This window comes from Lynx canadensis, chromosome B4 (genome assembly GCF_007474595.2).
Source record: "Lynx canadensis isolate LIC74 chromosome B4, mLynCan4.pri.v2, whole genome shotgun sequence".
NCBI lineage: Eukaryota > Metazoa > Chordata > Mammalia > Carnivora > Felidae > Lynx > Lynx canadensis.
The window spans coordinates 162,135-186,044 of NC_044309.1; the positions used below are offsets into that span (position 1 = coordinate 162,135).

At 41.3% G+C, this 23,910-nt stretch overlaps 1 protein-coding gene across 12 annotated transcripts in view; it reads left to right on the forward strand.

Moving 5' to 3' along the window:
• The window catches only part of ZMYND11 (zinc finger MYND-type containing 11), a 134,780-nt gene that overhangs the window by 83,683 nt on the left and 27,187 nt on the right, over positions 1-23,910 (forward strand). For 5 of the 12 annotated variants that reach the window (XM_030321088.1, XM_030321085.2, XM_030321089.2 and 2 more), the window contains exons 3-6: positions 1,568-1,727; positions 9,055-9,099; positions 11,690-11,851; positions 23,508-23,585. In XM_030321088.1, the coding sequence (XP_030176948.1) occupies positions 1,568-1,727; positions 9,055-9,099; positions 11,690-11,851; positions 23,508-23,585 (445 nt within the window). Of the gene's footprint in view, positions 1-1,567; positions 1,728-9,054; positions 9,100-11,130; positions 11,225-11,689; positions 11,852-23,507; positions 23,586-23,910 lie in introns of those variants that run through there. The other 7 variants (XM_030321092.2, XM_030321093.2, XM_032593810.1 and 4 more) reach the window with 4 other exon arrangements.

A 23,910-nucleotide genomic window follows, 5' to 3' on the forward strand; every position in this document is an offset into this window, starting at 1 on the left:
TTCCTGTTTCCTTTCGGTGTTTTTGTGCTTCATCACATAATATGTTTTTTAGGAGTTTCTTCAGATCATTTAGAAGGTTTGTATTTTTGTTCTGAGGGTTACCTTTATGAATTGAGATGGTGTACTTGAGCTCATTTCTGTTGGCTTCTTCCTGTGAACGATGAGGAAATTAAGACACAGTCACCTGGGTTCACGTCCCTTCCCCCATCGCACCTGGACTTGACAATTTCTGCACTGACTCTGCACATGGAAATAGGGCTGCGCCTCTGGCAACACAGGCGACACTGTGGGGCTCCTGGGCCTCTCCTGCCGGGTTGGATGTGCTGGGGTATCGCTCTGTTGAGGCCAGCGTGCGTTCACCACCATCCCCACCCTCCTCTTTCCTATCCTTGCAGCTAACTGCACTGATAGATGGAGCAGCACCTTGTGAGAGTTGGTGGTCTCGTAAACAGAAAGCCGTGATCTTCTACAGACTGCATGCACATCAGTCCTTCTGCGGGGTTCACTGCTTTGCTTTCTTGAAATTTATCCTTTGAATTTAGAAGGTTCTTCTATGATACATTCTTGCATTTTCAGAATGATTTGTTGTGAATGCTTTGATACTTAAATGACAGATTAATTTGGTATAAAATTCTTGTGTGCTAGTAAATTTCCTTAAGGACTGTGGGCGCGGCCCCACGTCTTCTCCGTGCCAGGTTCTCTGGAGCATCCACAGATGGCCTGACTTGCCACATAGTATGTTTTTGTGTCTGGATGTCCAGAGGAAGCTCTTTGTCCAGTAGCTTACTGGAGGAGGCTTTTGGGGTTTGAATGGAGGGAAATGGAGAACAGCACCAATCCAACCATATGTGTAACGTTCTGTTTCCTTAAAAAACAAGTGATGAAGCAAAGATTCCGTAGTGTTAACATGAGCTCACTATGGTTGGTGATTACAAGGGAACCTAAGTGTTATTCTCTGTGGTCCCGAGTACATTTGAGATATTACATTTCTAGAAATTAAATGAAATGCCATGCGAATGTAAACCAGGGAGTACCTGTAGGCTTTATTGATTGAATCCAAAGTCTGTTTCATTGAAAATCACATTTTTGCTTTATTGATCCCAACATACATTCTTGTTTCTTTATGTCGACAGCCATTCGTGTAATTGTTATATGTTCCTTAGTGTCATTTCCTAAGTTTCGAGTCCAAGTATTCTTTTACATTAAGAAGTCCTGTGACTAGAGATGATAAAATTCTAAATTTAGAATTTGAAGAGTGGGAGTTAGTGGTAATTACTCTAGAAGCCAGAACTACATGAGATGTTTGACTAAAATCTGTTAAGGGATTTATATTGTTGGTTAGAGACTATTTTTGAACAAATATTCCTCTAAATATACAAATAGAATTAAGGTTTAAAATACCATGGTAATTAAAAGACTGAAACATTCAGGACTTGTCTTTCTTTCTTCAGTAGGGCCCTTGTAAGTACGAGTTGTAACAAAAGAGAAATCACCTCTTTTTCTTATTTTTCTTGTTATTTTTTTTAGTACTAAGGGGCTTTTAAATTTGCTTTCCCTCTGTGCTCAGGTATATGTCTCGAGTCCACGGTATGCATCCAAAAGAGACCACCCGTCAGCTGAGCCTGGCTGTGAAAGATGGTCTCATTGTGGAAACCCTAACAGTGGGCTGCAAAGGCTCAAAGGCTGGTATTGAGCAGGAAGGATACTGGTTGCCAGGAGATGAGATTGTAAGTATATTTTGTTTGATAAATGTGGAGGTGCTGATTTTAAGCTTTTGAATATCATTTAAATACAACCCGTAGAAATTGATTTTTAGAAGTTTAGTGATATTTCGCTTCAGTATTCTTTATTAAGCTTAAGGGCATACTTGTGCTGGGTGGATAATTTCGTTCTTCTTTAGGAGAAAACTCAGTTCTACAGAGAGCCTGCTTTCCCTGTCTAGGTTACCTTGAATCTGTAAAATGAAGTCCCTTTTAATGTACATGTAATTAGTGGTATTCCTGTTTTCTTCAGTAGATGCTAGTAAAGAACGTTTCAATGCAGGGGAATGTCGATGCCACCTAGACAGAGTGAAAAGGAGGATGGGCTTCCCTGGGAGACTGCTCACTTCAGGCTGGATGATGTCCACGCCGAGAGCCACCTGTCCATAGGGTTTCTGCAGGAACAACGGTGGCCACGTTAGGGTCCCCTGGCCTGTGTCCTCACTGACCATGACCATAAGCTGGTTGGTGGCACTCTAATACAAATCAGGAAAGACAGAGTTAAATTTTCTTTATAGTTTTGCCTGGTTCTTACTTTGACTCCTCTTTGAAGTGAGGACATTTTAGTCTTCTCTTTCCTTTTACGTTACACTTGGATACTCAGGGGCCCGTGGAGAAGTGCATTTTTTTTCTTGCGTAAAAATTGGCTTCCTGTGTAATATTTTTATCTTCCTACCTTTATATGCCTTTGATACTTCTTGATTAGAAAAGTCTTAAGTTTTGCTGAGGAACATCATTTAAAGATGGTAGCCTTCAAATATAATAGATACTAATTTTTTTAGTTTCTGAAAGGAGTCGATTTAGTAAGTAGGTGCTTTGAGAGTGTTTATCATGAATTCTCTCATAAAAATGACACAAAACCTTAAAATTTGTTCTCTGTGGAAACATTTCCCAAGAATTGTGAATCGTGTTTCCTTTTCTGGCTCCCGGGTGGATGTATGGGCGCACACGCCCGCCGTCAGGCCCGAGGGGCATGCTTTCTGGGGGCAGCTGGTCCATGGGGGCAGCGGTAGTAAGTTTAAACATTAGGGAAGTTGTTCAGTTTCAGTGCTGTGTTTGTCAGTTGAATCTGTGCCTTCGAAGTTTTAGGAAAGAAAATTCACATTTTCCATAAACACAAAATGTGGAAGAAAAAATGTTTAATGTCACTGGTATCATCTGATGTAATATCATCTGATGTGAGCACTAGAAGTGCTCTTGAAACCTTAAGTCAGAATGTTTCCATCATGGTGATTTCTCTGTTCACTTCCTTTCAGAAAAGTAGAGCTTTGTTGCCAATGAAGAAACTGTGGGGGCCAAGTCGTAATAATTATAGCATGAGGTGATCTAAATCTCCATCAGACATTGATAATTGATACCTTTTTATACATTGAATATAATCCAGGTGATAGAAAATGTCTAATCCCAACACACTGGGAAGTTTACAGACTTAGTATAGATGGCGATACTGGTAATTTTTGATACTTATATATAATTAACCGATAGTAAGTGCAACTTAATCTAGTCCATAGGATTTTGGTTTGTGGACCATGTGTACATTTTTCATGCAAATGATTTTACTTCTCCTTACTTCCCGTAAGCTTTCTTCCCCTCCAAGTTGGAGGTTCTCTGTTCAGTTTACTTCAACAAGCAGTTAATGAGCTATTATACGTTCACCACTGCATTGGATTCTGTGTTCTTTTTATTTTTACATGTCCTTAGTCTACATATTTATAGCATCATCCTTTTCTTTTTCTTTTTTCATTTTTCAAGATGAAATTTTGTATGTAAATGAAACAACCAGTGTACAGGTTTTATTAATTCTGGTAGGTTCTTACAAACATTTTATGTACTAAGTATGCATGTTATATGTATGCATGTACACAAGTACAACGAGGTGTATAAAATTGTGCCTAGTTTATAGAATAAGCAAATAAAATAAAAATTCGGAGACAGCGTATTGCAGCAGAAAGAGGGTCAGGTCTTACATTGTTAATAGATGGCGTTTCCACCCCATCTCAAACATTTATTTTGTTGTGTGACCTTGAGGAAATTTCTTAACCTCTGATCCTCATTCCTCACCTATAATACGGGCATATTAATATCTATTTCACTTGATTGTGAAAGGATTCAGTGAAATTATCTGTATAAAGCATATAGCTGTGTACTCAAAGCAAATTTTGGCCAGTGAACAAATATGCTTAAGAAATGCCTACATACAGTTTAGCAAAAGCACATACATTTCCTCCTAACCATACAAGCAAAAATTCTCATCAGGGTCTTTTTACTTTCTAACCTGTATCTTTAAACACAAGGAGCTTTGTATAGAACTTTCCCCAAGACCCTGGATTTGTTTGAGGTGGAACCACAGAGTGATGAGATTGTGTATCTTAGACCCATGCCTGGGTTAGCACCTGTTCCCTAAGGGAGGTCATGCTCCCATTTTCATAACACTAGGGATACCCTAGAAGGACATGGAGCTGACGTGTGTCACGCAAACATCTCGAACTGCGTGGCCCGTGCATGTGGGCCGCTGTGTCTGGGCCCATTCTGAACCACAGAGCTTGGGAAGTGCACCCAGTCTGCACTACCAGCAGTGCCCTCCCATACGGCACGTCTCTCCCCTAATGAAGCCAGTCTTGGGGAAGGGTCGCCTGTTCTGACTTGCACAGAAGCGCTCTGTGGGCTTGTGGCCACCCCGCTAGTCCAGGCATTGGGTCTGGGGCCTCCTTCATACCTCCTCCACCTTGTACATGGTGGAATCCTCTGAACACTTGAGTTCTTAAATGGAAAGATGTAGGTTATTATTAATCCTGTTGACTTTCCGACTCCCTACCAAGAGAAGAAAAAGTCAATTAGATCTATATGGCCTTGGGAAGGAAATGCATTAAGATTTTTTTGTTATTTGTCTTAAACCTTTAATTGGAGGTTAAAATACTCTTTACTCAGGAAGTTCTGTCATTTGAAAATGGGTAGTAAAGCTCTTCTTTTCCTTCTATAACCTCTAAAAGTGTTAGCTGTACCTCAGAGGTGGGGAAAAGGCAGATTTTCCTTAGTAAGTCCCCAAGGTATATTCCTGGTTAGCACGGAGCTTGGATGGTCTTGTCTTCAGTCCTTTATGGTAGCAAAGACCAGGTAGTTCTCCTGATCTGCTCCTCCGTGTTTGAGCAGAGGGCTTGTTGGTGTCATGTTTTTATTCCACCTCGGCTACCTTTTCTCTTGCTAGTTATTTTTACAAACTGATATAATTGAAAGATATGGATATCATACACATTATTTTTATTAATTCCAGCAATCACGTAATAAATGTCTAATGCTAATAGTATGTCAGGATATAATTATATATAATCTGTTTAAAAGGAAGCCTGTATAAGTCAGGACAGTGGCCTCCATTGTACTGAGGTGCCTTCTGCTAGACTGGAGTGATTTCTGATCCAAACCAGCACGATAGCCCTGTTGAAGTGGTGACTCATTTGGAGAAAGTGATAAAATTGGGTAGAGATAAGCATCCTAATGGTGATATTTAAGTATGACCATTTGAGAAAGCAGAATAAAAAACCCAATTGTTAAAAATGAGGCCATTCTTCATTTTAAATGGTTTGCTTAAATATTAGTCAACAAACTAGCAAAAGTATCTGTACCAATCAGTTTTAAAATGACAATCCCGCGAAACCGGGAGACACTCTTGTAAATTTTCTACGGTCCTCTTATACTTCCAGATTTGTATGTCATTAATACTCATGGGATCCAAGGAAGTCATTTAGAAATGTTTTTCAGAGCTTTCCAAATTATATTAATAAAGGCCAGTAGACCCACGGCATAGAGTGAAACGTTGTGATATCTGACCATTCAGCATTTTGTTGTATCAAGGCTTTTTGAGTTTTTAAAGAAATACTGCATGTTCTCATAGACTGCTTCATCATCTGCTTGCTCTAGAGAAGTATACACGAATGGTTACATTCCATTCATACTTGATCATAATGGTTATTTCCTTTAGTCTCACATCGTGAGAACTGTATTTCTTGAACAGAATTTCACCATTTGTTCGGCTAAGTTTGGTATTTGGTAGCTCCCTTTGTAATAAAGACAACTTAATTTCTTATGAGTTAAACTTTTAACTCATAAGGTGCTCAGTAAAGATAGAAAGGTCTTATGAAAGTATTGAATGTAGTACAATAGGGCAGGTATCCCTGAGTTATGGATCATTTGCAGATAAATGTATCAAATACATGTTTTGATATTGTGGCAGTTAATACTGTTTATTTCATGCTTCCTGCTTTCTTCACGGCTCCTGGCACAAAGCCATGACTCTGCCCTATTACTTGACAGGTATGTTTGATCTGACACTAAATAACTTGGTTACAAGTGTAGAAGCTGACTTAAAAGTGCCTAGCAATGACATTCTGTATGAAAGTACTCTTTATTCACCTCTCAGATCTGGACTAGGGTCTCATCTCTTCTTGATTACTGCCATTTGAAAATCCATGTGCTTGTAGGACACTGTCACTTGGAACCCTTCTGCCGTTCAGATGCACCTGTAGGCAGGAGCTCAGGTCTTGGCTGCTTCAGTCTGAGTGCTTCCTTCTCAGAGAGTCCAGCTGCTCCTGCTGAAAAGCAGGACCTCGTGCTGCTTTTTAAAGTAGGCTTAGGTGAAAAGATAGAATTCTTTAGTTTTTGCTTTTTCTCATGTATTTAATGTTTTAACACTTTCAAAGGAGCATAATTAGGGGCGCCTGGGTGGCTCAGTCGGTTAAACGTCCAATTCTTGATTTTGGCTCAGGTCATGATCCCATGGTTTGTGGGATTGACCCCCACATTGGGCTCCGTGCTTATAGTGTGGAGTCTGGGAGCTTGGGATTCTGTCTTCCTCTCTTCCTCTCACTCTCGCTCTCGCTCTCTGCCTCTCCCCACTCCTCAAAATAAATAAACAAACTTTTGGGAAAAGAAGCATAATTAATGGAAATATACATTTTGTGGTTTCTTGAAGAGATCACAAGTTATCTTGGGGATGCATGGATTTAGTGTTAATTTATAGAGGGGCAACATAGACACATTTTTCCCATAATCTTTTGCTTCTCCAGATTCAAAGTGGCTAGTCTAAAAGCAGATGTGGTTTGTGTACTTCTCAAAACATGGCTAAAGTCACATCTTTTAGGTAAGACACAGGAGTTATGCATCTGCGTTTATGTCTTCTCCTTCAGAAATCACGCCATTATACAGCCATGGCAACAAAGGGTTCTCTTGCTTTGTTCTTGAAAAAATATTAAGGGAGGCCTGCTGAATTCAACAGCTTGACTGTCCCAGCCCATTTCATAAATACAAGTATTGAAGTAAGAATTTTTTTAAAGACTAGATCTTTGCATTTTTGTTGTTATAGTTGTCGTAATTAATCAATCCTATGTTTTAAGTTCCCTAAATGCAAAATTTCATGCCCCTTGGATACTGTTGATTTTTTTAAGTGAAATACATTTTATTATATTTATGCTGTGTGCAGAACTACAGTTTCTTTCTTCCAAAGGTCCATTACCTGTCTCAGATACAGAAATATACATAGTCACTGGGGCACCTGGGTGGCTCGGTCAGTTGAGCATCTGCATCTTGATTTTGGCTCTGGTCATGATCCCAGGGTCTTGGGACTGAGGCCTGCATTGGGCTCCATGGTGAGCATGGGGCCTGCTTAAGATTCTCCCTCTCTCCATCTCTCTGCCCCACTTTCCTGCTTGCACACATTCTCTCTCTCTCTCAAATTAAACAAAAAAATTAAAAAAATAAATATATACATAGTCACTTATTTACTAAGTATTAAATATCTGTGATTATTAATCAACTAGAAACCAATTATAATGTGGTTCTATGTGTATTCAAAGTGTAACATACTTTGACAAAAGTCTTGAATTGGTAAAGAATTTCCATATTCAGTGGAATATTTTGGGTCATGCTCTCCTATATTCTTTAAAGCTTTGATTGACTGATTGGTTTTGTGTGTGTGTGATTCCTTTTTTCCCCTCCTAAATTCTATTTCACTAAGCAATGTACACTGTTGTAATAGTTTTACTTTTGAAAAATATTTAAAATACTGGAAATATTTAATCACCAAATTCTTAGCTCTCAATGATATTTATTAACAATTTAATAACAGAATTTGTTTATTAACAGAATTAAGGCTACAGTTGTGGAGATTTACTTTTGTATTCTCTCTATGTTAGGATACCACAGACACATATTTGATGATAAAGTAAGGTTTATCTGTTCATTATGTATAAAGAGGGAATTACTTTAAAAGTTGGAGTCTCTCTTGAGTGTGGTGAAGGGTGGATTACAGTGTGGGAGCCCTAGTGATAGACACAGCTCTCCCACTGAGCCCTCTTGTTGCTGTGTTGTCTCTAAGTCAAGTTGGCACTATTTCTGGCTCCATCTAGCTTACAGAAACATGTCAGCTGTCACAAGGAACTTGAAGTCCTGGAGGAAACTCGCACACGTATTACTACAAACGTCACACCATTTTGTGACTTGTCCTCAAGTCCTGTTTGTGCACTGTAGTAAACAGATTGTCTTCATCAGCAGCGGGCACCCACTGAGCATAGTAACTCATTCAATCCTTATAAAAACCCCATAAACTAGGCAGTATTACTTTGTTCATTCCCAGGTAGAAAATGATGCAAAGAGAAGCTAGGTATTCTGCTCCAGATCATACAGCCCGTGAATGCTGGAGCCAGGATTTGAGCCGGTGTGGTGGCCCCAGAGTCTTACCCAAATGCTGTTAATGGTGACAGATGTAGGTCAGCAGGCTGCTTCCCTGTAGATGGTGGAGTGTTTTCTCCTGGTTCGGAAGACAGCCCGTGTGGCTCTCAGTCTGTGGTCAAGTATTGTATTTACTGCGTTCACATTCATCACTCCTGACTTGAAAAAACAAAAAAAACCAACTTGAACCAGTTTCAGATCAAAAGGGCATATATTCATGGTCTTGTGCAAAGTTTTAATGGCACTGAATTTGTTAGTAAAATGTTTTTCTAACATCACTATAGGTTTCCTGGCACATGAATTCTCTTTGAATTTTCTCTTTGTTCATTTGTAGCTTTTGTGTTAGTGTCAAAGTTTCCTCTCCAACAAGTAATTACCCTTGAGTTTGCGTGCTACTGTCTTTTCATTGATGATTAGACATTCATAGATTATCAGTTATAACATTTAAAAAGTAATGTAAGTTGTATAGCAAATAATAGTTTGTGTACAAAAATCCCTTTAGCTCTGTTTATTGCCTGATGTTGAGCAAAGTTATAGTAGAGAGACCAAGATTATTTTGTTTTTATTTTGAAAGGCCTACAGTATGCAGCCTTTCTCCAGGACAGCAGCCCCAAACAAGGTGAACTGATTTTGCACTATGTTATTTTACTTTAATTCTGCTTTTTTTTTTTTTTTTTTTTTTTTGGCATTACATTTCTATCTTTTTTTTTTTAAGGCTTAGTTTACTCTTGTTAGAATTATTCTTTAAAATCATACTATCTTTACACCGCTTCTAGTTTTGGTTTTATGCTAGTAGGTTTGCATTTTTAAAACTTTCTTGAAGTACTGGAATGTCATTTCACATACTACACTGTTGTTCAGGCTCTATCTAGAGTAGTTGCTGACATCTAGTGAAATCCAGTGAATATACACGCTTAGCTTTTTGGCACACTGTGAGCATTGGTCACAAGTCCTATATTGATGGATTTTGTTTACTAAAAGACAAACTGTAGGCAATTCTGCCTGTAACAAACATGCTTACATTATTTATATCCATAACAGTGTTTCCTGGATTCAGAATCTTTTGAACTTGACTTTTTGCATGTTTTGTATGTTCTGAACAGCTATTGCAGTTAAAAGAATGAACGGCGCATACATGCTCTTGTATGACTATGTGTCCCCATGTGTCTCCCCCGCATTTGGGTTACACTTTCGTTCCTATAACGGTTGTGAAAAACTAGGCCGAGTGCAAACTCCATTGAAGAGAGATGCACTGCCATCTTCACGTCCTGGCTGGACGGGAGAGGGGAGGCTTAGAAAGAAGCAGGAGGTTCTGGAGAGACCTGAGCTGTGCGCCAGCCGTAAGCTCTCTTGCTCTCTTGCTCTCTGGTCTTGGGGATCTGAGAATTACAGGAAGATGAATTAGTGTAAAAACAATACAAGTGATGAGAGATGGTGGTTTCTTTTGTTTATGATGAGTCACATAAAAGCCACCAAAATCCTTTAAGGTGTTTCTGAACAGCCGTGAAGAAAATATTCTGAAGGACTTTGTTTCAAACTGGAAAAGAGTTCTGTTAATTAAAAATAGAACAACGTATGTTTTCCCTACTGAAACCTAATTTATCAACAGTTCATGAGACAAAAATTACAGTCGCTGAAGTACAGCTTCCCACATGAGCCGTGCGAGGTGGGTGCCCCAGTGACCACGGTTACAGCCAAGCACCACGCACGTGCTGTGTCCCAGTTGGTGAGCTAGATTCCTTCTGCCATATTTTATGTCAGATCAGTATCCTCAGATTTTTTTTGGGTATTCTGACTGAAATTACTCCACCAGAGTAATTTTGCAGAGTATGTATATCCGCAGCAAATCACCAGAAATGGTCATGCTTTTTTCTTTATTACTTTGGTCGATAAAGACCAAACTTTTAATAAAAAGCTAACCAAAAATTTATATTTTTGCAGAATATACCATAGCCATGAGGATGGGTAGAAAGTGTAGGAAGATGTGAATTTTAGAACATTAGTGACTCTCTTCTCTTTTGAAGGAGCGGGTAGTAGGCTTCTCATAAGGAAGGTCAGGCAGCAGTGCGTTTGGACCGCAGGTGCCAGAGGAGCTGCGCTTCCTAGACAAGTTGTTGGAGTTGTGACGGATGTGAGAGAAAATGAGAAAGCTGCCCAGCCTCAGAAGCAGACTGTAGACAGTGGTTTATGACAGAAAACTGATGGCAGAGCTGAAGCCTGGAATTTCAGGATCCCCGTTGAAAGTGGCCTTGATTATGCAAAGTGTAGTTTCAAGCCTTGTCCATTTAGTTACTGCATCTACAAGAGAAGGTTGGGAGTTAATCCATCACTCCTAACACAGGTATTTTTTGATAAAAGCTGAGAGTGAAATATGAAAAATGAATTAATGAATTCTAAACTAAGACAACTTGTAACATCTTCCTGTTTATATTTAAATGCCGTTGGCTGTACAGACACGGAGCTAACAGAAAATGTTGAAGACCACCTGTGCACCTGTAGTTATGTTCTTTTACTTCCAGGGATAGTCCCAATAAGAAAATAAACCTACTTCCTTTTTTGTTTTTTTTTTTTTTTTTATGGTAATGTCCTTTGGAGAATGTGATTAAACCTTTAGTTTCACATTTTCAATTTATTTTTCCAAATTCAACAGACCCTGAAAATTTGACAACTGTCAGAACATGGACATTCTGATTAATGTTATTTTCAATAAAGCATCCAATACCATGGATGAGAAGATAAGAATAGTGAGCATCACCATTTATTACTATTCTCTCTGTTCCCACAGTGTGCTAAGTACTTACTATATTTTTAAAAAAAACGCAGAACAAAACAGAGGTTTGTTTATTTGAAATATTAAGCTATAGGTGTTGGTGTGGGCTATTCAGTTTACTGGAGAAATTATTCCATAGATTATATTAAAAGATGAAAGATAATGTTAGAATGGGGATTGGCTTTGGACTTACTTCATTTTGGGCTGGTTTTACTATCAGATCACTTTAAGATATTCTGAATATTAATACTGTTTAGGAAAGACATTCAAAATTTAAAGAAGCAAATTTCTAGGTATTTTTTCCCTCTTGTTTTAACACAGTTAATGTCTAAAATTGTTTTTAATGCCTAACTTGTGATGGACTTTAGTTTCAATTTTGTTCTTAGTCATTGCAGATATTGACAAAATGTCATACGAAATTATTTTGTATTTTTTGTAGGACTGGGAAACAGAAAATCATGACTGGTATTGTTTTGAATGCCATTTGCCTGGAGAGGTGTTGATATGTGACCTGTGTTTTCGTGTGTATCATTCCAAGTGTTTGTCTGATGAGTACAGGCTTAGAGACAGCAGTAGTCACTGGCAGTGCCCAGTTTGCAGGGTGAGTACCAATGAGCTTTCATGTCCTGGTCAGAGGGTTGGAATTCATTAATGAGAGCTGCACAAAGATACCCCAGGTGGTGTGCCAGGTGAAGGGATAAAGTACTGGAGGGTGGGGGGTGTCTACTGGAATGACGGTAAATGAACACAGCACTCGATGCATACCACAGAACACTGACACATTGAGGGTATGGATTTTAGAAAGTTTTAATCACATAAAAATACACTTTCTTCTCTTGCATTACACCTGCCCCTGGACTGTGTGACTCCTTTAATGCATAGTCTTTGGAAAGCAAGAACCAGTCTCCTATCCCAAGTTGGGTTCAGTCAGTGCTCTCTACTGCTCAGAAAACACAGCTAGCAAAAGGCACATTGTTGGAAACATTTTGTATCTACTTCCCATTTTATATCCATGTAATGTCGCCCTTATTTTTTGTCATATCATGGGTTAGTTTATTCCTTGCTTATATTTTATTTGGAGGGTGGAGGGATGGGACAGTTGTATATAAAGCATTCTAATTATTTAAAGCAAAATGAAATAGTCTGGTAGGTAAAATAGGTACTTTCCACAATTATTTTTGTTCCTATTATTTCCCCAGTGAAAAGTATACCTGGCTGTGCTTGTTGGTTGTAGAATGTGTGTGTGTGTGTGTGTGTGTGTGTGTGTGTGTGTGTGTGTACGTACACATGATGTGTACATTGCATATGGCATTGATGGTGATTCGTAAGGAATGATTTTATTGTAACTTCTGTTTTGTGTTTATAATTATTATGATATGTATTTGGAACCATGCAAATTGCCCAGATTACTCATGGGCTCAGTTTCTGAATATATTTTACATTACTTGAGTAAGTTAAATATTTGTTTATATTTTTTAAAAAGTTGTGGCTTCATAATTTTTCCCTTCTTTAATACTGACCCTAACTTCCTGCCAGTATGATGAGCTTCTAATCTTCTTTTAGTCACTCTGGCTTTGTATTATCTTAGTATATTTCATCTCACCAGCACTACTGTATGTACTGGGTGTTTTACCTCAGTATACTTTTTCTCCCACTGCTACTACACGTCATCAGCATATTACCTTCCTTTACTTTATCTCAGCAGCATACTTTCTTTACTCAGTGTATTACCTCAGTATAGTATATCTCACCATTGCTTTACATACTCAGTGTATTACCTCAGTATGCTTCAGCTCATAGCGTTGCTGTGCCTACTCAGTGTATTACCTCAGTGTAGTGTATCTCCCAGCACTACTCTACATACTCGGCATGTTGCTTCAGTATACTTCATCCCACAGCGGTTCTGTACTCCTCCATACGCACCTCAGTGTACTTCATCTCACAGTACCACTGTACTGGATACTCTCCGTATAGTGCCTCAACAGAGTTCTCCTCACCAGCACTACTGTACGTACTCAGGGTATTACCTCAGGATACTTCATCCCACAGCACTACTGTACCTACTCAGTGTATTACCTCAGTGTTACAGCTTCACCTCACAGCGCTCTCATACCTGGTCAGTGTATTACCTCAGTATACATCATCTCACTAGCGGTACTGGATGTACTCGTATTTTACCTTGATCTACTTCATCTCACAGTACCACTGTACATACTCAGGCAGACAAGAGACCATTAGGGTAGCATTACAAATACAGTGTGGAATAATGACTCATAATCAAATGCCTAAATGCTAGATCAATGATAAATCCCTGAATCTGCCTAGATGAGTATCAAGCCTTAAGTTGTGGACTTCCTCTTAGATGTCTGCAATAATTTGTGACGTCTCCATGAAATTAGTTTTATTGGTGGTGTGGGAACTGCATTAATACCCATATTTTACTTTTGTGGATTTGGATTGTGCATTTTAAAAGCAAATGTATATCTTCTGTTTTCTGATAATAATTGACACTTGAGGTTAAGATATTAATGAGACCTTAAGAACAAAAGCATTAAGGTAGTAAAAATAGAAAAGGAGGGGTCCCTGGTCAGATAGGGACTCTGAGACTTAGGAAATGCAATTCTGGACACCATGGTGTCTTTACAGCCATAGCTTTTTAATATTTAGTTCTTATTTTCATAGTAAAGACTTCAAAACCGTTGGGATTTTTGAGGATGGGTTAAGCTTTATTGTGGATATTTTATATTCCTAAATGGAAATGCAGCAATTATACCTTTGAAGAAAATGTCTAATACTACTTTTGTAGGAACCCACTGTCAAGTTGTCAGATTCCATTTGCTATGTGTTTGCTCTGCTTTTACTGATTAGATGATTTGTTGTTGTTGTTAATTTCAGAGTTACTGGATAACAGAAATACGATAGCCACAGTGCGCACCCTATTCTGTTTTTCTTTTCTAGCCCTTGGTTTTCCTTTTGTCTTGTTAGTCTGGACTTCCTCACGTTGTGAGGCAGCTCCACTTGCTGTGGTGATGCGGTGTCTGTCGGTAAACGCTCATGACTCACACGCTGCTTTCCTAGACGGGGAGCCGCTCTGATGAGGCTCAGAAAGCCTGTGTCTGGGTCGGGGTGGTGAGCTTTATTCTGAGCTTGAAAATTTCTGAAGAAATGGTTACTACTGTGTAGGATCTGTTCTGTTCTTTTAATTATTATGCTCAAGAAGCAGATAGGTGCTAACAATTTCTTTCCTGGGAGAAGGGACCATAATAACCTTGAAATTCTAATGGGATTTTAAATCTCTCTAAGGTAAAGCTTCTGGTTGTTGTTTTTTGTTTTTTTCTTTAAGTGTCAAAACTTCAAGTTTACTTGAAGCCATTTTTGTGATCTAATATGAAAGTAACTGAGCAGACTTAAATGTTCTTGCACTTAATGAACAGAGAGTCTGTACCCTGGGACCCAAGAACATAGTTCCAGATCAGAATTTTGATCTCCAATCTCTTACTCAATGTTTGGAAAGAATATAGATTAAGTAGATATACTAATGAGGAATTTTGAAGATAAGATGCCCAGAGCCAAATTTTAGTGCAGGTGGAAGTAGTAAATGGAAGCTCTGTTCATTACCTAAAAATGAGTATTTCTAATATAGCGATCAGAAGACTTTTGTTTCTACGTAATCTCTATCCCTTGCAGCCCTGAAAATGTCACTGAGAATTGGCTCTCTGTTGGCCAGCGGTTAGCTGTTTCCAGATTTGCTTCAGTTCAAACAGCTTTATCTCATGTATCTATTTACAAATATTTTAAGAAAGTGAAAGAAAGTTTTCTGAATTTAAAATAATTTTATTAACATTAATAATAAATCTCAAGAATATCACAACCCTGAGGCTATTTCTTTGGAATGTCTGCATTTCTGAAAGTAATTAAACCGTACAGACACAGTAGATTATTCTTGAAAAGTAGCCTATGAATGTCATGTTAGCATTTTGATTTGGAAAAAATACTAGTAACCTACTGTTTTACACTCTTATAGAGAACTCTCATTAATTTTAAAAAGGGGGACTTTAAAATTATTTCTTTTATAGTTTGCTGTGAAAAATTCAGGTAATTTAGCAGAGGATAAAAAAATAACATTTCCAGCAATGCTATCACATAGTAGGTGAATGTTCTCACAGACCTCTCCCGCGTGCGTGTGAACATGTGCACGTGCCTGTCCATTTGTGTCTGTGTCACTTCACGTGCATGCCTGAATGTAGCCGGATCGTGTCTGTTCGGCAGTAGCATCCCAGGCTCCTCCCCTAGCAGGGTGCACTGTGACGTACTCACACAGTGCCCTGATGGCGTTCATCTGTGTCACCCGCTCTGTCCTGACCGGCAGCGCCTTTCCAGTCACAGGACACGCACTGCTGTGTCCAGAGCTGGGCCGCACTCACGCTGTTGTTATATTCCAGTGTATTTCAATTTTATATTCCTGAAATAGCCATGAAGTTTTCAGGAAAAGATGAGGAAACCATAACTTTTAAGTGAAAGTAGCTTTTAAGATTTTATTTGCCTGAAAGATCCATCTTTAAAACACAGTATGGGCCATTGTATTTTTTTTTTTTTTTGAAAAAGACACACTTAACTTACACATATTTATGTAATTACATCTGGCCACCTTCACAGGATAAATGTATTGAAGTGGAATTCATAAATGTAAAGGGTGAGCACATTGTGTGATAAAAATCACCAAATTGCCCTTCAGAAGATTATACCCGTTCAGACCACCATGAAAGTATTTTCCGATGCTTTTTGTTACCAATTTGATAGGATACAAATGGATGTCTCATTTCAAAGTTGCTTCATTTTTTTATAGTTTCCACATTACAAATTCACTTTATGCTTTAATGCTTTGGTTATGGAAGGCAGGCCTGTGCATGTGCACGAGCCTCTGTGCATACGTGTGTGTGTGAACACACGTGTGCGCATGTGCATGCATACCTGGTGTGCATGTGTGTATGTGCATGGGTGTGTGTGGGCATGTGTGCATGTGCATGTATGTGTTACCAGGGGCTTCTGTGCGCTTCTGTGTTGTATGCTCACGTGTGTACATGTGCATGTGTCTGTTGCATGTGTGTACATGCATGTGTGGCTGTGTGCAGATGTACACGTGTGTGTGTGTGCACCGCATGCTTTCTGGCCTTCACGCCTGCTGGCGAGCATCATGATGCTGTTTGAGTGATGATTGCATGAACTTTTTTTTAATATGCGGGCAAAGTAACGCGCTCTAGGACCACTCCTTAGGTTGGCCCATGCTGCCTGGTAGACCTTTCTGTGGGGTGGAATGTTCTGTCCTTGCAGTTCTGCGGGAGCACCGGCCACGTGTGTTTAGTGAGCATTTGAGCCCTAGATTTCAATTTGGCAGAGACCTGGCAGGGATTTCACAGGCCTACTAATCGTGAACCAGGACTGAAACGCCACTAGGGGGACACCTGCAGTTCCGACGGTGGGCATCAGCTTGTCAGTGCCCACTTGGTTGTGGGTGAGCTCCGCTGGGGACATTTGCACTGTGACTTCTGTTTGTTGAGGGAGCTAAAGAGAAAATCCTGATGAAAGCTGCTTCCTGAAACTGGAGATAGAAATTTACTTCCGAATCTGTTTTTCTTTCCTTTGGGGTCATGGGCAGGACAATTTTTTTAAATTCCCAAGATAGGGAGACGACTTCTGTAAAGTTCAGAAGGAGTTAGAACAAAATGCTAAAGAAAATACTTTGAAAACATGCATTCCATGGACGTCTCTGCCAAGGAACGGTAACTGTCCTTTCTGGCCAGTCTTACTTAATGTGGGAAATTCAATATTTTCACTGTGAATGAAGGTGAGTCAGGTTTTCAACCATATTAACAAATCTGGAATGGAGATTTGATTTTTAAATAGAAGCAGAAGTTTTTGTTTTTGCTTATTTGTCTTATGGTAGACAATCAAAAGTATTATTAAAAAATGCAAAATGAACATTAATCAAATATTCTGTGCTGTTTTTCAAGACAGCTGGATCATATCATTTTTATACTAACGAAAATAGGAAATTTCTTTCAAAAAGATCTTTGTCTGAACCAAGTCCTCTCTGAAGCTCGTTTACTATTCATTAACAGGCCTGACTAGGAAAGGGTGATGGGAAAGCCTAGGGATTTTTAAAATTGGATATAGCATCTGAAACTGTAAAATCTCATGTATTGTTTATCTAATCTCTTTATGAAACCGCCTGGACCCAAACAAGAAAAAAAACCACACATACTTTGTACATTGTCTTCCCATGACGAATTTAACAACATTATGGTCAGAAAGGCTTGGATATGAGTGTAAAACGTCTTGTGGTGGTATGTTCTTCCTGATGTATTTATTTATTTATATTTATTTATCCATTTATTTATTTGTAATTCATTTTGAGAGAGAGAGAAAAAGGCAGTGCGTGGGGGAGGACCAGAGAGAGAATCCCAAGCAGGCTCCACACTTTCAGTGCAGAGCCGGACACAGGGCTTGATCCCATGAACTGTGAGATCATGACCTGAGCTGAAGTCAACAGTCAGATGCTCAGCCGACTGAGGCACCCAGGCGCCCCTCCTAATCTTTTATTTTTAACTCTGAGAGATTAAGAGATAATGAGCTAGTTCCTACATCAGGATGGTTACAACTTAATCTAGACAGTGTTTCCAGTATTGATGAACTTAAAATAACTTACAAAGTGTGCATAATCTCCTTATGTTGTCAAACGCCCCAGGTGGGAGGGCGAGGAGGAAGGAGGAGGGAGGGGCAGGGAGTATTCCTGACAGCTTCGTCAAGCAGAGAACAAAAAGCTACTCGTTCCCTGACCCGACAACAGAGAAACGAAACTTCTTTGCAGAGGAGAACAGAGAGGTGTATCCCACTGAGGAATACACGCTGCCTCTGTGTTTTGAATCTCCTTCTTCTTCACTGTTGTGTACAAGGGGAAGGAACAGGTAGATGCAAAACCTGTGTTCCATGCCACAAAATGTTCCTGAATGTTCCTTCCCTGTTCTCCAACCTTGGTGACCCAGAACTCAAAGTTACCCCCACAAGTGCATGGAATATTGAACCATAAAATCCCTGACATGCATAGCACCCCCCTCTCTGTGGCTAATATTTTAGCGGTTTCTTTGTGAATATGTGGATGTTTTTACCATAGTGGTCAGCTTTGTGGCAGGTAGGATTAATTTGAGACTGTGCTTTAATAGACTGGCGGCTACAAAGTTGATTGTGTCATCTGAACTTAAAGCCAAAACTCCTAGACCTCAATCAGACAGGAAGGAGTTGACTTTGTAAAAAATAACAAATACAGATACAGCTGGAGTCGGGATGAGCTAGTCTGGAAACTCTGTGCATTAGTGACTCTGGACCCACTTCCCAATGAGGGAGAGGCTTGTGAGCAGAGAGGTGTCTGTCCGTGTGCTCCAAAAATCCACCTCGACCTGTTCATAGCTGGAATTGCCCTCCAGGTTCTGTTACCTGTGGGTGAGAAGGCATATTCATGGCAGCTTAAGGGAGGTTTTTAAACTTAAATTGAAATTCGTTTAACCTAAGTTAAAAAGCTCTCCAGGAGGGCCAGTGCACATGGCTGCGGGATTTAGGGTAGAGTCTCGGGGACCACGCCGCTGAATGCGGGCACCCCACCTGCAGGAGCAGGCCAGCCGCGCTCTCTGCTGTTCTCGCTGATGACAGCTATGGCGTTCTGCCCTGTGGTCTTGCAGAAGAGAGTTAATTTCAGTCTGTTTCTGCCAGGGGTGAAAAGGACTGAACACAGGTATATTTTTAGAAAGTCATCCTAGTAATTGATTGTCGCTGAGGGGCTACTGGGGCCCCCTCTGGTATGAATGGAGAAAGGGCCGCACTTTGAGCCACTTCCATGGCCGCTTCCAAGGCTGGCACTGCTGCTGTGGAAGTTTCTGGGGTTTCTTGTAAATGATGATTCTTTTGTATTCCGTGATAACAAATGGTTGTGGAGAATAGCAGAGCCTCTGATTTCCATAACAAGATAGGCAGTTTATGTGCAGATAAGATTCGTTGTGATTCTTTTCTGTTCTGTGATTACAGACAGTTATTGAGGAGAGCTTGGAGCCTCTTGATTCCTCAAATAATGCAGATAGTTTATAGAAACACTAGAGGCCACTTGCACCCAATTACCTGGTGCTTGTTTAGAACACAGCCTCGGGCCAAGGACTTTTCAAGCACGTGCCCTAGATGTCTGTGAGCTCACTAACATTTAAGGGAGTCTGGTGGTTGAAGGCCAATGGCACTATTTAGGTGACATCTGACAGTAATATGGTTTATTCACCAGAAGTAAACAGAATGGTTTATAGTGGCCAGAGTATGCCGACACAGCTTGGTCGTGAATAATTGTTTCACATTTAGAAGGATTTTGTATGGTTGAATTCCACTACATAGAATATTTTTCCCGGTAAGCAATCAAGTTACTAATGCCTACCAGCAGTTCATTCCCACTAGCATTTATTGAGCACTTACTGTATGCCACATACTGCACAAAGCCCTGGCCCAGGACCAGGCTCAGCTGGAGCACTGTGGACCCTGCTTTCACAGAACAGAGTCTAGTCTGGGGTTGGTAAACCCACAGCCCGTGGGGCAAACCAGGCCTGCCAGATTGTGTACTGTTCATGAGTTCAGAATGGGGTTTACATTTTTAAATGGTTGAAGAAAAGACCACTAGTCTAGCCCTGTAACAGGAAAGATGTTCTGGGTATTAGGATTCCCCAGGAAAGTGAGATACTCTTGACCTGTTTAGTCACAGACTGGGGGACTTGGATTTGGTGAGCTCAAGCAGCACACATTCATGATCTAAGGGAAGGCCTCCTGGATCTCTGCATGCTTTTTTCGTTTGGGTACTTGGTGGACTGGAGATGCCGTTTCCACACGTTCATTTTCTGCTGGAACATGTGCTGCATCTGAAAAGCTGGGTCTCTGAGATCAGTCTTGAGGGTTCGTTCATGCGATGGCACTTGGGCACTATTGTCTGTAATTAACTGTGGATGAGCCTTGACCTGGTCTAAGGTTGCTCGTACCTTTTTCCAGCCAGAACCACCATCAGGCCCAGAGTGTAGCTGAATTACTTGATTCCTGTTTTCCCTAGGCCATCTGCCTGGCCTTACCCAACTTGCTCTGACCCAGCAAGTGTTTGTGCTGGTGGTAAGAATCCCTTACTCAAGAAGACGTTTAAGATTTTCTGTTATTTCTCCCCAGAAAGGAAGGCAGCCCCTTGGTAATCTGTCATGTGTTTAAGAGCGTCTTTAGTGGGCATCTCACACATTTGAATCAGCTTCAGCCGTGTGGTTATTCTGTTTTGAAAACGGTTGCAACAACTTTGGCCATGTAATGCAGAGGCTCTCCTGTTTGTAGATATTGACAGAATGATCCCTGTATGGTACCAGTGATGTGAACAGTCCCCAGAACTTTCTGGGCTTTATCTGAGCTGCATACTGTTGGAGAGAGGCCTTTCCCGAGGAGTCCTGAGGTCTGCAAGTAGAGAATACGTACAGTTCTTTATGCCTGAGAAAGGATTGGATCTGAAGTAATCTGCAGATATTTAAAGCATGATTTTTGTTTTTCTGACCTTGTTGTTAGAGCTGTCTGCTTAGTTATGTTACAAACAGAATAGCATTTACCTTAGAAGCTCTTCCTTTAATTTCTGTCAAAGTGGCTTTTTCTCAAGCCCACTGTCTTGTTTTGCTGACAGACTTAGTTGAGACAGCACTGAGGATGTCACACAGGCAGCTCACAACTCCAAGAAATCCCCGCAGGTCTTACGGTGCAGCCCTCAAACAGAGGCTACAATGCTCCATTCCTGTCTTTTGTGAAATACTAAGAGGGAAATGTCTGAAAGCCCACAAGTTTAGCAAGTGTGGAAGCATCTTATGACAAACGTTTTGTCTTCAGGAATTGTGGGGAGAGGCCATGTCTGTTCAGGGCCCTCTCTTGTTGGGGTGGGCTCCCTCAGAGGGCCCCACCCACGGACGGGCCTGTGGGTCTGGGGAACAGGTGCCTGCAAGCCCCTGGGACTGCCTGGGGGCAGCGGCTCACATACGCGCAGAGCGCTCGTGTTACAGTCTGTGCCCTGCTTTTTCAGGAGAACCCATGTTTATCACCAAAAGAGATACTTGATTTATTTTCTAAGGCTCTAAAGAACCAAAAGGGGTTAGGTTGTGACTAACAGTGAAGTACTTCATATAGCTTGATGTCGAGATCACCACCAGGAAAAACCATGTTCCTGTGCAAATGTGGGCTGCCCAGCAGCCCTGGAGAGAGGGCGGCCATGCCGTGGTCGCTGCAGTGACAGACTCTGTCCCCAGAGTCCCCTCTGCACAGCCGCCCCAGGCCGAGCTGGTGGTATGCGCACGCAGACCTAGAGAGCAGAGTATCCCCAGCCTGCTTCATGGAGGGAAGGTCTGGAACAGTACTTAGCATTGACATTATGTTTCATTACATGAAGTGTTGTGTATTTCCCTTAATTACCTGTCATCTATTAAAAGAACCATAACCCCTCAGATAGTATTCCAGGACCTGATGTAGGTTGCTATTTCATCGGAGTTTACACAAATTTATGATTTCATGATCAGACTGATATTTGGGATCAGCAGTTTTAGCAGCGCGTCCACATATTTTGGAGTTCACATGATCGAGTATGTAGCTAGAAGCTTTCGTTTTTGTTCTCTCTTTTAGGAGAATATAGCTGTCCCGAGAGGTGAGGAAAAAAGCAGCCTTCTTGGCCTCTTACCCTTTGTTTTTCCCATATTTGACAGTCCGCCAGGCTGTTCATTTAGCGTAGAAAGTAGCGCATGGAAGGATGTCCGAAAGCATGAAGAGCTGACCGTAACTTCCCGTCCCCAGAGAGCTCCCTGCACACTCGTCCCGTGTGGGGTGCAGGTGCCGCACCGCACCTTCCTCAGCGGCGCCGGCTGACGGGAGGGTGGTTCTCACGTGCTGGCGTGGGTCTTGTCAAAAGTGACGGCCCACCAGCTCCTCCCCGACAAAGACTCTCAGCCTGGAGCCCAGGAAGTGTCCTTGTGCAGCAGCAGCGGTCGCCACCACACGTCACCACTCCTGCGGGATCAGCGAATGAGCGGACAAACCGGTGTAGAGCCCGGGGACCTTCCCCTGGGACGTCCCCTGGGACGTCCCCAGTCCCGTGCTCAGCGGCGAGGCCCCACTCTGGGCACGGACGGGGTCGATGCTCCGTAACTGGCATGACTTAGAAGCTGTGTGCACAGCATGTGCCAGATGAGCACAAGAGAAGCAGTGACTGCCCGCGCCAGAGTCCAGGTGACCAGTGGAGAGGGGGCCACCTGAGACACGAAGTGCGGGAAGCCACATCTCCAGAGAAGAAAGGGCCCGTTTTCTGTCGAGACGGGTTAGGGTCGCGTGTGTGGCTAATCCGTTCCCTGGAGCCCCAGCGAGGCGCTGGTAGTTTGTAGTTAGCTGAGAAATGTTGGCTGCTTCGTCCGGTCCGTTAGCACATCAGGATGACCTCTGGCACACACCGTTCTTCGGGCCTAATGATGTCACTGGGTAGAGGGCCGTCACCTGGTGTCCGAAGGGGGGGTGCGCGGTTGTGAAACGCCGGCCCGGGCCTAGTGGGCGAGGCGGCATGGCCGCCTCCGTGGGGCTGGGGGTCTGCCCCGAGGCCTCAGTCTCGAGAGAGGAAGTGTGTCCTAGCTGACATTTATTTTCTGAGACGTAAATTGAAGAACCTAATTAGTTTTCAGGTCAGACTCCTAGAAACTGAAGTTATTACTGAACAGACCCTGACACGTTAAAAGATAAGTAGGTATGCCTGCCTGCACTGCACTCACTCATAGGGGACGCGGATTTTTAATAACCCTTTAGACAAAGAGTAACGTTGTGCTGAAATTCACCATTCGATATTACTAATAATGCTCCCTAAAGGGTTTCAGCTGACTTTCTTCTTTTGTAAAATAAGTGATTCTGCGTTATGTCATGATCAGTATTATGTCATTTGTTTTATCTGAAAATAGTGGAAGTTTTAAGTTTTAAAATACTGAGGAAAAAGTGCATAGTTGTCTAAGGTATTATGTCCAGTACGACATAATATTTTCCATTTCTTTCTCACATAAAGCACTGTTTTTACCGTGCGCATTTCAAAGGTTTCTCTGTATCAGATGTGCTGGAAATAGTGCGTGTTGTGTACAGTCCTTGCACACCGTACAGAATCACGTTTTACATCTGGCCTTTTCTGTTGTTAACAGAGCATCAAGAAGAAACACACAAACAAACAGGAGATGAGCACGTACTTGCGGTTCATCGTGTCCCGCATGAAGGAGAGGGTGAGTCCTGCACAGTCTCCGGGCCGCCCTGCCAGGCTCCCTCCCTTCATGCCTTGCAAGTTAGCGCGTGACAAGTCAAGATGCACAGAGCAGGATGGGGGTGGAGAACACCGCCGTCATACTTCTTTTGTGCGTGATGGCTCCACAAGAGGCTTTTATTTTTTGGCCTTGTCTTTGTTTTCACGGGCATTTCTTTAGCTGCATTAGATTAGACGTGCACTTTTCTTTTCCTGCTGATACATTTCTGTTGTTTCATCTTTTATTTTTCAAAATCTTTAATGAAGGTACAGTTGATCTACAATATCATTATTAGTTTTGGGTGTAC